At 41.4% G+C, this 15,805-nt stretch overlaps 1 protein-coding gene across 1 annotated transcript in view; it reads right to left on the bottom strand.

Annotated features, from left to right (window-relative positions):
- TRPM7 (transient receptor potential cation channel subfamily M member 7) overlaps positions 1-15,805 on the bottom strand; it is a 127,776-nt gene that overhangs the window by 42,747 nt on the left and 69,224 nt on the right. Inside the window, exons 11-20 of the mRNA XM_065412022.1 lie at positions 15,662-15,762; positions 14,763-14,897; positions 12,354-12,407; positions 6,768-6,908; positions 6,230-6,364; positions 5,330-5,610; positions 3,833-4,061; positions 2,401-2,556; positions 2,173-2,316; positions 1,362-1,490 (exon numbers count right to left, since the gene is read on the bottom strand). Coding sequence (XP_065268094.1) covers positions 1,362-1,490; positions 2,173-2,316; positions 2,401-2,556; positions 3,833-4,061; positions 5,330-5,610; positions 6,230-6,364; positions 6,768-6,908; positions 12,354-12,407; positions 14,763-14,897; positions 15,662-15,762 — 1,505 coding nt within the window. The remainder of the gene's footprint in view (positions 1-1,361; positions 1,491-2,172; positions 2,317-2,400; positions 2,557-3,832; positions 4,062-5,329; positions 5,611-6,229; positions 6,365-6,767; positions 6,909-12,353; positions 12,408-14,762; positions 14,898-15,661; positions 15,763-15,805) is intronic.

Here is a 15,805-nt window from a genome sequence, read left to right as displayed (position 1 = left end):
ACTTGCAGAACAAATGTGTTTCAGGACCAATGCTAAAAGACCATTCATTTTCACGTTTTAATGGTACTTCCGTATGACTGCTTAAAATATACCACATCCAAATCCATTAGCCTTTTTTGAATGACGAGGGATTTGATTATTGTAGTAAATTATTTGTTATATAAAAAGGAGATATTCATAATGCCTTTAATAGGATAAAATAGCTTAAAATGCAGATTTTAATCAGTGCACTATAATACTTTTAATCTGTATCACTTACATCAGAGGTCGGCAACCTATGGCACACGTGCCAAACACGGCACGCAAGCCGATTTTGAGTGGCACGCTGCTGCCTGCCGCGGTTCCGGCCCCCAGCCCCACTCAGCTCCCCCGCCCACTGCTCTCCCTCTGCCCTGACCCCTGAACCCCCCCCACACACAGCCTTCTGCCCTGCACCTCCACACACCCCCAGCCCTCTGCCCTGACCCCTGAACTCCCCCCAGACCCCCAGCCTTCTGCTCTGCACCCCCACACACCCCCAGCCCTCTGCCCTGACCCCCCCACACACCCAGCCTTCTGCCCTACACCCCCCACATTCCCACTGCCCTGACCCCTGAACCTCCCCCACCACCCAGCCTTCTGCCCTGCATCCCCCCCCACACACCTAGGCCTCTGCCCTGACCCCTGAACCCCCCCACACTCCCAGGCCTCTGCCCTGACCCCTGAACCCCCCCCCACACCCAGCCTTCTGCCCTGCACCCCCACAGCCCCCATCCCTCTGCCCTGACCCCTGAACCCCACACACACCCAGCCTTCTGCCCTGCACCCCCTACACACCCTCAGCCCTCTGCCCTGACCCCCGAACCCCCACACACACCCTCAGCCCTCTGCCCTGACCCCTGAACCCCCCCACACACCCAGCCCTCTGCCCTGACCCCTGAACCCCCCCCCCCCCCAGGTCTGGGGTCCCAGCTGCCAGCCCCTTGCCAGCCGGCGTCACGGCTGCAGGCCCCGCTCAGCCCGCTGCTGGCCTAGGTGAACAGAACCCCAGGCTGGCAGCGGGCTGAGCAGGCTGGTGGCATAAGATCAGCATTTTAAATGAAGCTTCTTAAACATTTTGAAAACCTTGTTTACTTTACATACAACAATAGTTTAGTTATATAATATAGACTTATAGAGAGAGACCTTCTAAAAAACGTTAAAATGTATTACCGGCACGCGAAACCTTAAATTAAAGTGAATAAATGAAGACTTGGCACACCACTTCTGAAAGGTTGCCTACCCCTGACTTACATTATCTTTTGATAAAGATCATTTAAAGCATACTGCTCTACTTGACATTAGTGAAGTAATTTAGAACACAAGTGAGATTACAAACATACCTCACGAATCTTCTCAATAGCTGATGTAAAAATATAAGCTATAACAATCCATTCTTGAACTGATGGTATTTCTTCCATTTTTACAAGGACTACAAATGTGTAAAGCATCAGAAATCCTAAGTATGCCAACTAAAAAAAAAAGCAAGTAAGCAAAAAAGTTAATTTTATATAGTTACACATCTTATTTTCAAGCGTGCGTGGATTATTTTTGATAATCTGATCGGATATAGTGTGCACCAAAACAGTAAGTAGGATAGCAGCACTTGCTTACAGGGACAAGGGTAGTAAATGCCAATAAATGGGAAAAATATTGTATATTGGCTTTATATATCCCTCAAGAGTGAAAGAAAAAAAGTAACAATAATCTACAATAATTTAGAATGTTAAATACAAATTTGTGTAAATTATCTAAAATGAATTACACACAACTTCGTCTAAATATGTTAGACTAATGAACAATTACGTAAGGTCTGCTAAACTGGATGAGGCAAAATAATACACCAAGATAAAAGAAATCTGAGTGCTAAGTATCCATCCCAAGTTACCTTGCAGGAGAACAACATATCAGGACAAATAGGCCGAAGTGCAAGTATGATATATTTTGCACACTGTGCATGCACTAGCCAGATTCTAAGACTCCAGTGATTCTCATTTCTTAGGAAGATAGTTTTAGAAGGACAAGAGCAGTTCAACTCTGGTGTTATTTATAACAACTGTATGCTGGCCAAAGAACCAGCCATAAATATGGACTATTTTTGAAAAGAGTTCTTGAGCATAAGTCATTTTACACAGCTTTTCTTCAAAAACTCACCGTATTGAACCAGAACTTCACAATTGGCGCATGATAGAATGCATAAAACTTTCGTGTAATTGGAAGTCGCTTAGGTTTTGTTGGCATCTCCATGTCATGTTTTCCTTCAGTACTGTCCAAGACCCTTACTTCTTTAAATACTTCCTAACATAAAAAGGATAGGTTATGAATTTATGTATAGAAATACTTCTTTGTTCTTTGGGTTTTTGTTTGTTTGTTTTATGTTACCATGGGTATCTCTTCTGCTGTATTCTGGAAGTTGTTTTCACTGTCTTCCATTGTCATCTGGTGTGCATCTTGAGACTGTGGAATATGGGACATTTCTGCCTTGGTTTTATATTCCAGCATTAGTATGGCAGGGGGTAGTAAGATGCTCAGTATCACCTACAAGAATTGAAGATGAGCAATTTTAAAAGTGTACTTCCACTTAACGTCAGCATATTAAAGTGTCAGACATATTGGTACACAGACTATCCCCTGTAAAAATATAATTTTATAATCCAAATTGTCCTTGTCAGGTAGTTAGTAGGAAAAAAATGGGGGTGGGGAGAGAAGATTTTTTGTTATTTATACATGTAACTTACAGGCCAAGTGTGAGCATATAAAGAATGTTTCATGAAATTCTTGGGGGGAAAAAAAAATCAGTGGGTTCCAAAACTAAGCATCACTGGACAGAATGTATTCCAAGATTAAATAACGGAGAGCTACAGCTTAACTGAATTCATAGGTCATTTCTTCTTCCCCTAATTTTGGCAAGAACATGGCTGTGGTCTTAGAGACAGGGCATGTTTAACTATATATGCGTCCGTTTTTCTAGTCATGGTAGAAAAATCATGAAGTCTGAAACATGTATAAAAAGTACTAGATCAAATAGCTGTTTATTGAAGTTAGACCACTGCAAGGCAAGAAAGGTCAACAGATAAGTTGGCGTGTAAGATTTTAGTAGGTCACATAGTAGATGATGCTTGCAGAAGTTTTGTATGAAAGTTGCACTTTTTAGGTGATTTTCCCTTTGTTACTCCAAATAATGGAGTAAATTTTCAGTGTGATGTCCATAATAGATATGCACTCTTGCAATTGTTAATTAGAACTGCATGACTTATTTTAGTGCACTGTTCTGAAAACTTACACCAACTGATCCTACAGATTTGTGTGCCAGTGTTCCACTGTATGCCCTCCATTTGTTCATCTTGGGCTTCCGAAATGAAAGCAAAAGCTTATTTCTACATCAAGTTTTACTTACTGCCTGTAGAAGGCAGAAGCATATGAAATTGTATTCTTACAGTGGATTTTCTGTTGTTAATTTTTTTCACCACTATAATTTTTAGTAGTGGATTAGTATTCACAGTAATCTACATATGCCTCTGATTAAGGGCTACTTGCCTGTTTTCTGCCTTCTACATTTCTGTACCTTATTTAAAAAGATAATAGAGCATCAAAAGAAGAGTTTATAATAACATGTCCAGACTTGATTAAGTTAAAAAAGTTACAGTAGAACAGTTTCACAACTTTTATTAAGGTAAATAAGGGTTACAGTGATACAAGTTTTATAGGAATAGTACTTTGTATACAACATGCTTTTCTTCCACTTCAGCATAAACACAATAAATAAGAATGGCAAGCAGGATTAACACTAATGGTGAATTGTAAGGATGTTTACCTTGTACCATGAATTCTTCCTCATGTTTAGTCTTCCCATCCACATATCAGACAACAACATCTGTGTACAAGTATGAGCTACGAATGGGCGGAGTCTTGAAGACACTGCTAGCTTAAGACAGGTTGAATTACTCCAGTTTTTCAGCTCATACATTAATAACTTCATAGCCATGGTTTCATCTTGTCGGAAGGACTGTTCTAGTAGTTCAACTGCGAGTTGTCCAAACTCACTAGAAAAAGGGGGAAAAAAACAAAAATATGGACTTACCAAGTTTAGGTTCTAGAGTTTCTTCTTTCATACACAATATCAGGGATTTTGAGGGGAGTTCCCTGCTTCCACTGCAACAACTGGGATATGTGATGGAGTGTTCAATTCACACCATCCTGGAAGTGGTTAATGAGGCTAAGAGGCCAATTAACCAGTTAGGCCACCTAATTCCCCTCAGATGTGCCCTAAATAATTCCCTGAATGATAGCACCCAGCTGAGAAGAAACAAGCAGGTACAATAAAGACAAGAAGTTGGCAGCAGAAAAGGGGGTGCCGGGAGATAATCTGCAGTCACTCCTTGGGAGCAGGGAGTTGTAGTCGAGGCTAATGAGTTCAGTAGTCTGCAGTTACTCCCCAGGAAGAGGGAGTTTGAGCTGGGACATCTAGAGAGAGGAGGAGCAAGAAGCTGTAGGAAGGAGTCCAGGGAAAGACAATAGGGTCTGAGGGAAAGCAGACCACAGTAGCCAGGTATAGGGTCCCTGGACTGGAACCCAGACTAGTGGAAAGGCCTAGGTTCCCCTACCAGCCACCGGGGGAAGTGGTACCATCAGGGCAATGCACAAGAAGATTGCCTTAGACCACTGGTATGGAAAGTCTTAGATATCCCAGAAGGGGAAGACTTTAATGACCTGGCTGGAAAGCCAAGCCACAAAGACAGAGTACCCTGAGTCACAGTGAGCGAGACAGATGGCAGGGCATACAGAAGGGGGCATCCATTTGGAGCCACAAGGAGGAGCCCCTAGAGGTGAATAGAGCACCCAGTGTCATGGTTATCCCTGGATCAAGTGACTATATCCCATATGATCAAATTCTTGTGAGCGCAAGAGGATGGGCTATACTGGGCATTGTTGGAATTTCAATCTGCCCTGTCATCTGATAGGTGTGCTTACATTATCTAATGCACACAAATTCACATAGTACATATGGCTTTCCTTAAAATGTATGAAGACTACATACGTAATACAATGAGTTTAGGGTAAAAACATCTCTGTCAAGGTGCTCAAAGTTCTTTTAATATAAACACCAGGTTTGCCAATTGCAATATAAGTAATGTGATGACATGCATCTTGTATTAGAATACAATCTAAACTTTGAGAAGATCTCTTTTCTTCAAGCATGCTAAGTAAACAAGTAGCAGAAAGGGGAAAGATGTTTTCTATTCATGTCTACTTTGCTAATGTTATAAGAAGGATTATAAGAAAGATTTAACAAAGATGAAAAGTAGATTACTTGGAGTACTGTTTCAGTTCTTCTGAGGTATCATCAACAAGGTCACTTTGTTTTGCCTCATGTGCCATTGAACGATACACCTTGCAGGCAACTAAGGCTTTAGCCATGGACTCTTCACCATGCTGCCAGAAGAAGAGGGCCATTTTCTGTCTTTTCATTAATACTGCCCAAAGTAAGAGTTCATTAAGAGGATAAGGAAAGCGTCTAGTTTCAGGATCATCAATGTCTACGACTTCATCTTTGGTTCTTTTCTTTTTTCCTTCTTCTGCACTTGTATCCATCTTTAAAAAACAAAGGAAAGGTTAGAAAATTACATTTTATCAGAACAAATTTAGATTTAAAGTATTGTTGACAGTGATAGAGCACCAATCACCATTTCTAGCTGTATAACACATTTGTAAGTCAGCTGGATTTTCCTTTTAAAACTCAAGTTAAATCTTGCTAATTCATGCTTACATCTGGGACACATTGCCCATATGTTTTGCAAATTATTGGACAAAGAAGCAATGAACAAAAAGATTCCTAAAGTAGGATAAAGAAACTCATTGATAACAGTTTTTTTTTTTACTAACCTAGAGTCAAATCCTGCTCACTTTACTAATGCAAGTAGTTTCAATGGGTCATATTCATCTCTGTTGTAACTGAGTTCAGTGATGTTACACCAAGGATGAGTTTTTCGCCCTTAAATACCACTGCTTATAAATGATATTTAAAATAAAATAAATGCATTATTTATATAGCCCTTGCAATGTGCTAAGCATTTTACAGAAAAGTATGAAGTCAGAGGATCTATTGACTATATTTTGCCACTAATTTCAGTGAGGCCAGGATTTCACTCCATGTTCTTACCTTGAAGAATTTATAATAAAAAAATGGTGAAATCCTATGACACAAACATACCTTTGGTTTGTAAGGCTGTGCAGTTTTGATGAAATGATTATGTCGCATTTTCTCTTTTTTATCTGCCCTGTTCCCAAAAGGCTCATGGCTTTTACGCAGTTGAGGAGTATTATTTGAAGGATTACGTCCAGATCTCTGGAAGTTAAAAAAAATAAAAATAAAAAAGAAGCTAAATGTTGTTTTTAAGTTTCTTAACACATTTGGATAAAAACACTATACAAGAAAGTTATAAAAAGCCGAATGTATGACTATTTAACTGAAAAATTATGTAACTGAAATGGTTATCATTGATTATAAATTTGATCTCCAAATGGTAGCTAAAAGCCTTAAATAGTAAAATATTTTTCACATGAGTAATTCTTAATCACACAGCTAGTCCCATTGCTCTTAATGGATTCAGTCCTGTAACAAAGATTTACAAGACTGGGCTATAATTTTCACAGGCAGTCAAGTGTTGTTTGTGTTTAGACATTTTAAAAACATGTTTTCCTAAATGTAAAGCATTTTAAGCAATTTCTCATTATCAAACTCCACATACCCGACTGTTCCCACTGAGACTGTTGTATATGACTCTAAAGCGTTTTCGCGTATAGGTGCATCTGTAGGTTCCTCCCATCAAATATTCAATAACAAGCCCTACGTCAATCAGGTTGATTTTATATCCTGGAGGAAGGTTTCCCTAGAAATATAAAACTGCTCTTAGCTTTGCAGATATATTACAACATAGTTAAACTTATTTATAGCACTTTCACATGTATGTCAATTCTAGATAACGAGTGAGTTAAGCCTTCTATTCTAAAAACCTGTTTGAGGTTGAATATATTAAACTATTTCAAAGCAGAGTAGATTGTACTTTGTCAGATACAGTAATTTTCCATCTGGAGGTTGTATGTGTTTTTTTGGTTTTGTAACTCAAGTGCTATTAACCTATTTTCATTTAAACAGCCAAAATAAGTTAAAACTGAAAACCTAAGGTTTTGTGGAGGACGAAACAGAAAATACTCTTTTTAAAAAGATCATTTTTGGATTCAAGCAGCTGCTTTCGGACAACAATTCAAGCTGTCTGACAATGAGACATGACTGATACAACTGCAGACTTTGGAAGGACAGGAGCTTGCTAGAGTGGCTCTATTCTTTCTTGCCAAGAGGATCCAAACATCATTTGTTTGCTTCAATAAGCCTTTGCATTGCGAGTGTATCTCACATCTTTATCGTTGTCTAGAATCCATTTATATTCCTCACAATACTCAGCAATTTTCTTCCAAATTCTGGAACTTGAACACAAAGTGTTTTCCCATGGAAGTTCCATTAACATTTGTTTTGGGTTGGCTTTTTTGTGGGGGTGAGATTAGAAAAGAAGGTGTTGGGGATGAATATGGGTGATGGTATCTTTTCTGCCCCTCTATGGCTTGAAGTGGAAGATTCCCCAAGTGCTGCTCTAGTCTCGCCTTCCCTCAGCAGGCTGTGAACTAGGGTGGAATAGGAATACATCATGTACTAGTCTCCTATTCGTGACCTTGCCCGACCAATTAGAAACCCTGTGTTAGGCCCTCCTGCTTCCCCCCTACATTGGTTTCACTGCCTACTGAGTCTTCAAAATTGCTAGAGATTATACATATAAGGGAAGGATAAGGATAAGTAGGACTTGCCCCAAAAGATCAGTGCCTTTATCTTATTGTTATGCTAGTTCTCAAGATCCTCATTTACACTACATCAGGGATACCATGTGTGTTGGCCAGCTAGAGCCAAGTTATACTTCTAATGAGACTCCATGGATTAAGTTAAGGCTATGGAAGACCCTTACCTCACAATGAAACATCTATTAACTTCAGTGGGAATTCTGGGGGCAATAGATCAGAATTCTCATTGCGCATCCCATGAGTACCCAGGTCATAATGGGGAAACGAATGATCCAACAGTGGACTGCATTCAAAGTCCTTTCTAGGGCTGAATCTCTGTCATTTATAAGCCAACTTTCCTATTGCAATTCCTCCTCCTCTCCCCCAATGTTTGAGACATTGGGCTAGCCCTGAGAGTATTGCAGTTCAACGTTGAGGGATTGTCAGCAGCCAAATGCAGCATTATCAGCTATTTATCCTGTCATCACACTGACATCATCTGCCTACAAGAGATGCACATCGCCACTGCAAGATGCTTCAAGATAATCAGTTTTGACCTGCTGTGCCACACCCCACATACCAAACACACCCGCACCATTTATATCCAGTGAAACACCGCAGATGCAGCTCCACTTATATCTACTATGATATGATTCAGGTGAGAGGTTTTCAAATCGCAAATGTTTACAAGCCAGTGAATGTTAACTGGGGCCAGCAAGTTCTGCCAAAACTAGCACACCCAGGTGTCTAAGTAGGTGACTTCAACAGCCACCATCCTGACGGGGGATACCCGGCATAGGGTGACCAGATGTCCCTATTTTATAGGGACAGTCCCAATATTTGGGGCTTTTTCTTATATAGCCGCCTATTACTCCCCAACCCCGTCCTGATTTTTCACACTTGCTGTCTGGTCACCCTAACCCAGCATCAGACACTAATGAAGACCAACTGGCAGTGTGGGCATCTAACAATGATCTTGCCCTCATCCATGATGCAAAGCAGTGAGGCACCTTTCACTCAGCCAGATGGTCTCATGAATATTTTCCTGATGTGAACTGGGTGTCATCTGTGGATAGTCACTCCCAACCTGTATCATGTCTGGTCTTGGAAGACTTCCCACATAGCCAACACAAAGCTTCCATTATCCACATAGGCACATCCACAACTCCCAATCATTAGATCCTTTAACAAATAGAAACAGAACTCCAGGAAGGCAGACTGGAAGAAGTACACAGATGCTCTAGTAAAAAGCGTCATCTCCATACCATCACACATCATCCTGGTCAATGAAGCTTTCGGTTGATTCCAAAAAGACATCTTCAAGCCGCCTGCATGTCCATAGTAGGTGGCCACCATCCAGTCTACATGCCATGCCTCGATGCTGAATGTGCTAAACTGCTCAGTCATTGTGAATCCTGTGGCAATCCAGATATTGCTGATCACCTAATCAGGTCACTGGATGCTGCCAGATGGGCACAACGGGAAGAGATGATTTGGAATTTAAACATCACTCAAACTGGAAACGCTGGAATTTGATTTGTCATCTTGGGACAGATCAGCAGCCAGTAGCCCTAAGCTGAACCACCTGTCACACCAAACCAAGCTGCCAGCCATCTGGTGAATGTGTCAAACAACCCAAATAAGAAGCATGTCATACAACAAGTCCATGACAATTAGCATCAAGTCCATTGGAGTAACATCACTAAGCAACACAGAGTTGTCCACAGCCACAGAGTTAGACAAAATTCTGATATTAGGAGCAGCACTGCTGCTGGCTATGACAACATATCGCCAGAGCTTCTAAACATGAGTACCAAGGTGCTTCATCAGTGGCTGGCACAGTTCTTCACAAGAATGGTCAACGGAGAGTAACTTATGAAGACATGGTGAATGTCAAAAGTCACTGCTCTCCTGAAGCCGGGGAAAGACCCCAATGTTGCAAGATATTGAACTATATCCCTGTTGACTGTGACATTCAGAGAGCTGGAGCGTCTTACTCTTCAGTGCAACTCTCCAGAAGTGGAGTCAATACTCAGCATTGAGCAAGCAGGCTTTCAGAAGGGGAAGAGCACCTGCAATCAAGTGCTAGCTTTGACAACATTCACTGAAAACAGTTTTAAGAAAAATCTGAAGCTGGGAGTTGTATTTCTGCACCTGAAAGCAGTATATGACAGAGTCTGGCACATAGTACTCTTAGTCAAATTGTCAAGAGTACTCCTAGCATGGGTAGTCAACATTGTTGACCTTCTAATCCGCGACAGATGTTCCCAGTATATATGGAAGACAGAGAAAGTGCTTGGAAAAGACAAACCAACCATCTACCCCAAGGTTCTGTGCTGGCCCCGACACTTTTCAACCTGTACACAAACAACCTTCTGTATACCCAGTCCTGCAAGTTCACATACCAGATGGCATTTGCCTTAAGTGTCCAAGCCGTTGCCAGTACTTGAACACGCCCTAAACACTGACTTGATTAAGATGGCCAAACACTGTAGCGGTTGGCATATACAACCAACAACATAAGAACAGCTATGCTGGGTCAGACCAATGGTCGATCTAGCCCAGTATCTTGTCTTCAGACAGCGGCCAATGCCAGGTGCTTCAGAGGGAATGAACAGAACAGCTAATAATCAAGTGATCCATCCCATCGTCCATCCCAGCTTCTGGCAAACAGAGGCTAGGGACGCCATTGATTGACCTATCCTCCATGTGTGACCAAGACACTTTTCAGTATGTTCCATCTTTACAACACCAGAGCAGTCCCAGAACTGAATATCTTTCTCAATGGATGCCACTTGAAACACAAATCCCACCTGGTCTACCTCGGAGTAACCCTACATAGATCTCTCACATATCCTAACCATCTGAGCATAACTATGACTAAGGTGAGGTAGCATAACAACCTTCCAAGCAAATTGGCTGGCACTTCACTGGGAGCAAATGCTCAAATGCTTTATCTGTTTTAGCCTTCTGTTACTCTGTAGCAGAATACAATGCTCCGGTCTGGCTCGATCCGTCTCACATCAAGTTGGCTGACACACAACTACACTTAACCATGTGCATTGTAACTGGGACGATTTGACCCACACCAGTACCATGGCTCCCTGTGTTAAGCAATGTCACTCCCCCACACATTCATCATGAGGATACTATGGCCAGAATGGTTGAGAAGATGAGGGCAAACCTGAGCCTACCACTATACACAGATCTCTTTGACCATCCAAGAGCACACTTGTTGTTGAGGCACCAGCGTGGGCCCATTTACCCTGTCCAGATTTCTCTGGGAAACTAATGATCCAACCAGTGGACTGCAGCTGACATCAGAAACTTGTCTCCATGCCGCTCATGGGCTCTTCTGAACTGATTTCAAAAAAGACCTGGGTCAATGTGCAGCCAGATTTCATACCTGGGGCCAACAAGAAGATCCCACATGCAGCTCTGGCCAAAGACAGACAATGTCACACATCACTGATGACTGCCCTCTGACCAGATTTGATGGTGGTCTAAGGGACTGCACTCCACTGATGAGGTTGCTGCAAATGACGTTGGCAAGCTCCACATCTGACAAGAAGAATGGGAGCTCTGCCTAATAGAACATGCTCCTTGGATACTAGCTTTACTACTGGTCCAATACACAGTGACTCTGTATGCAGAACTCTTACTGAGATCAATGGAGTTCTTCCCAGACATTTTACAAGACTGGGCCCTATTTAACTATTGGTGTAATTCAATCTCTGGGGGAAGAAAAATTGAACACTAAAGTACTACATACCAAGGGTAACAGACTAGGAACAGTCAGTCTTCTTTTGCCCAAAACTCTCTGAAGATGGTGCTTACTGCAAATGGAAACTGACTAATGTAGTTTGTAGTACTAGTATCTTCTCTTTTGGGAACAGAATCTTACAGAACAAAAACTAATCCTATTTCAGTTTCCTCTTTCATCAGGCTCAAAACTCTTTTAAACAAGGAGATGGCTGAAGCAGGTAGCTGACTAGGATGATCCTCATCCATTTTCCATTGCATATAGCTCTAGAATACCATTTCAGCCACTACTGCTGCTGTAATGGCAGGCGAGTCTTAAGTCTTAATACAATGACCACATGGCATAAGGCCTGTGGCTCTGGAGTTTTGCTTGGACTAAAATTTTATTATCCCACTGATTTTTACTTTAAGCGCTTTTGAAAATTTTACTCTTGATCTTTAATTATAGGTACACACCTACTAACTTATCACCACAGATCATCCTTCCAAAACGGTTGTGAAAATGCTTTTAGTATGGCCACAGTAATATCATCTACTTCTCAGAATCAATTCTCCCATCCTACCTGACTGTATGAGGTGCTCTTTCAAAATCTGGGTTTAAGATACTCATATGTAATTAATAAAATTAGGATTGGCTAACTGTTGTTGATATTAAAATAAACCTAACAGTCTAAAACACTAAGACTTAAATTGCTAGCAAAACATCTTATTTCATAGTTGTTTGATACAAGTTTAAAGCATACCTGTTTGACATCCCGAACAAGGTGAAAGAGTGTTGGGTTAGTTGGGCCTTGTTTCTTTACACACACACAAAGAAAAGAAAACACAGAATTTTGGACAGTTAAATTATAAGTGATCTTAAATATGCAAGATTGACATGAGAACATGGAAGCAAAAGCAAAAACTTGATATTTGCATATTGACCTTAATGAAAGACGTTCTCTCTCTAAACTGTGAGCAACCATCAGATACAAATATTCCACCATCTAGCAATACTATGTGCTAAGCATTTCCCCTTTGTTTCTGGTTTTCCTTTCTGATCTTGTAATCCTGAGATCAGACGTGAGAGAGAGAGAGAGAGAGAGCGTGTGTGTGTGTGTGAGAGAGAGAGAGAGAGAGATCAGGTCAATGTACTGTAGCTCTTGTCTCACACAAACAGAATGGAACACCACATTGATCAATGTATGGATTCATGTAAAATTTTATGTATCATTTTACTTTTTAGTTCTTTTAAACCACAGAAATCAATTCCATTCATATTTACAGAATTTAAAAATGAAAACAATTGAGTAAAGAATTTGTCATGTGGTAAGTTACTAAGTAAAAGTAGTTTTTACTTTGATACAAGAGTCTTCCTTTTCTAAACAGCTGTGTAGTATTGCTGTTAAAACATTTGCCATGCTCCATCCCAGAAGCGGCTGTACATCAGCAGTGTATGAAATCATCTCTGTACAATTCACTTAAAAGTGTGAAATGCTATATATTAAATATTTAAACATATTAAAAAATATTAATCGTTAACCATTTATTTACATATGGCAATAGTATATTGCCTAGGGTTACCATATTTAACAAATAAAAAAAGAGGACCCTCCACGGGGCCCTGGCCCCGCACATTTCCCCACCCCCAACTCCGCCCCTTCCCCGCCCCAACCCCGCCCCCTCCTCCCTCCCACTCCCAGCCACGCGAAAAGGGCTGCCCGAGCGCTACCGGCTTCACGGTTTGCCGGGCAGCCCCCAGACCCTGCGCCCCCGGCCAGCGCTTCCCCAGCGCAGTGGAGCCCGGGAGGGGAAGCGCCCAGCCGGGGGCGCAGGGTCTGGAGGCTGCCCGGCAAACCGTGAAGCCGGTAGCACTCGGGCTTCGGGCAGCCCCCATGCCTCCGGACCCTGCGCCCCCGGCCGGGCACTTCCCCTCCCGGGCTCCAGCGGCGCAGGGTCCGGAGGCATGGGGGCTGCCCGAAGCCCGTAGCGCTCGGCTCTTAAACAGAGCCGAAGAGTCGGGGAGGAGAAGAGCCGCCGCGGCCGAGCTGCCCGAGCGCTACAGGCTTCGGGCAGCCCCCATGCCTCCGGACCCTGCGCCGCCGGAGCCCGGGAGGGGAAGTGCCCGGCCGGCGGCTGGGGTCCGGAGGCAAGGGGGCTGCCTGAAGCCCATAGCGCTCGGGCGGCTCAGCTCTTAAACAGAGCCGAAGAGTCAGGGGAGGAGCAGAGCAGCTGCGGGAGGGGAAGTGCCCGGCCGGCATTTTCCCCAGACATGTTCGGCTTTTTGGCAATTCCCCCCGGACGGGGGTTTGATTGCCGAAAAGCTGGACATGTCCGGGAAAAACCGGACGTATGGTAACCCTAATATTGCCTTTATATAGTAACTTTTAGTTTGAAAGTGCTTTCTAAAGATAAATATTGTTCACATTTTACAGATGAGGAAACTGGGTACAGACAGATTAACTGATTTGTCCAAAAAAATAAAACAAAATTATTTACAGAATGGGGTGTAGAACCTGGTTTCCTAGTTCCTAATCCTTTGCTTTAATCACTAGACCACACCTCTCACTTACAGAAAAAGATTATTTTTGTGCTTTCTAAAACAAAATTCACATTATTTATACCCTCTAATTTCCCTTGAAAGATCCAAAAGTAACTGTCATACAGTTACCATACTGTTTGTAAAAACACTCTGAAGATGTAAAGCACATTAACTGCTAAAAAGCATAAAACATTGTTTCTTTCATTAGGTAGCTGTCCTCCATGGATGCCTCATCTTGGGTCACAGGGACTCCTGCACGCAACTTTGATAACAAGTGAGTTTCAAGGCTTCTTGTACTGATTAGTTGTCAAATGCTGACATTCAGAATGTTCTCATCTCCTTCAGTGCATGCCTAAAACTTTAGTTCTTTTATAATGGATCACCACAGAAATACATGGTTATATGTTGCACCTACTGTTCTGTATGATCACCTAGTAAAGTAGTTAAATATATGGAATAAATGCCCATGAAAACAACGTTTCTAGGTAATCTTTAAAAATAAGTACGTATACAAACCAGGAGTTTTCTACCAACTATTTTTACAAATTTTTCTAATTATGACAAGTTTACAGCTGTGACTTTATAAATTGAATACAGTATATAATATTATCTACAACTGTCATTAACTTACTGTGTTGTAAAGCTCTTCCAGCCTGGGAATTGTAAGGAACTTGTGCATGCTTACTCCATTTTCAATAAGAAGTTTCACAAATGCAACTCGATCCATCACAAGGGCATCTAACATAGCCTGTTCCAGGGATCCAACCTGAAGGGAGGGAAAGGAGGAGAAGGTGGTAAACTAATTACTTATTCAAAGACTATTACTGAGATAAATGTACCTCTACTTATCAAGCAGAACTAAATTAAAACACAGTCTCATTTATATACAGCAATAAAGTAAGCAAGGAAATAGTGAGAGGGTATTTAACAACTTTTAACAAGTTGCTTCAAAAACAAACAAGGTCAGAACTGCCATTATTCCAACAATGTCCCTGTGCTTTGACTGCAAAGTACTGTAAGGTTATTTTATTAATGGAAAAAGGAAAACCAAAATCTGAACCTTAGTACCCATGCCAATTTACAAGCCACAGACAATAGAAGAAAAAAAAGACGCTGCTGTTTAATACCCCATATATGTTTCTTCCAACTGACAGCAACAAGAATCTGTTCCACTGGCTTCTTTTTAAAGAGCTTTATAAGATCATGTAATATGAAAGCAGAAGAAGCCAATGAGTTGTGGTATCTTTAGATGTTACAGCTCCTGATAAATAAGAGAGTTAAGTTTTAATCTTTTGTATTGAATTTTTTCCCCTGGTACTTGGAACATTTAGCACATATCTAAAATTATTGGGTTTATTTTTTTAAGTAAACAAACAAAGTAGCCAACACAGCAGCTAAATGTCCAGAAATTGCTCTCCTAAAAATGTCAGTATTCTACTATTTCTACAGAATCAAAAAGTTCATTCTTTGCAATAATTTAGCTTCTGTTCTGTAAAATACCACTATGTTTAATCTAGAATATTTACATACCAGCCACTGTTGTCCATAAACAAAAACATGATTTTTGGCAATATCAACTCGGTCCCATGCCAGTGTAAGGACAAGCTGGTCAAATGCAGAAGCATTTGTACCTAAATCAAACAAACAAAGAATGTACATTTAGAATTTAAGTTG

Source organism: Emys orbicularis, chromosome 10, assembly GCF_028017835.1.
Source record: "Emys orbicularis isolate rEmyOrb1 chromosome 10, rEmyOrb1.hap1, whole genome shotgun sequence".
NCBI classification, from domain to species: domain Eukaryota; kingdom Metazoa; phylum Chordata; order Testudines; family Emydidae; genus Emys; species Emys orbicularis.
Note: the sequence above shows the minus strand (reverse complement) of the source record. Positions and strands in the feature narration are given on the sequence as shown.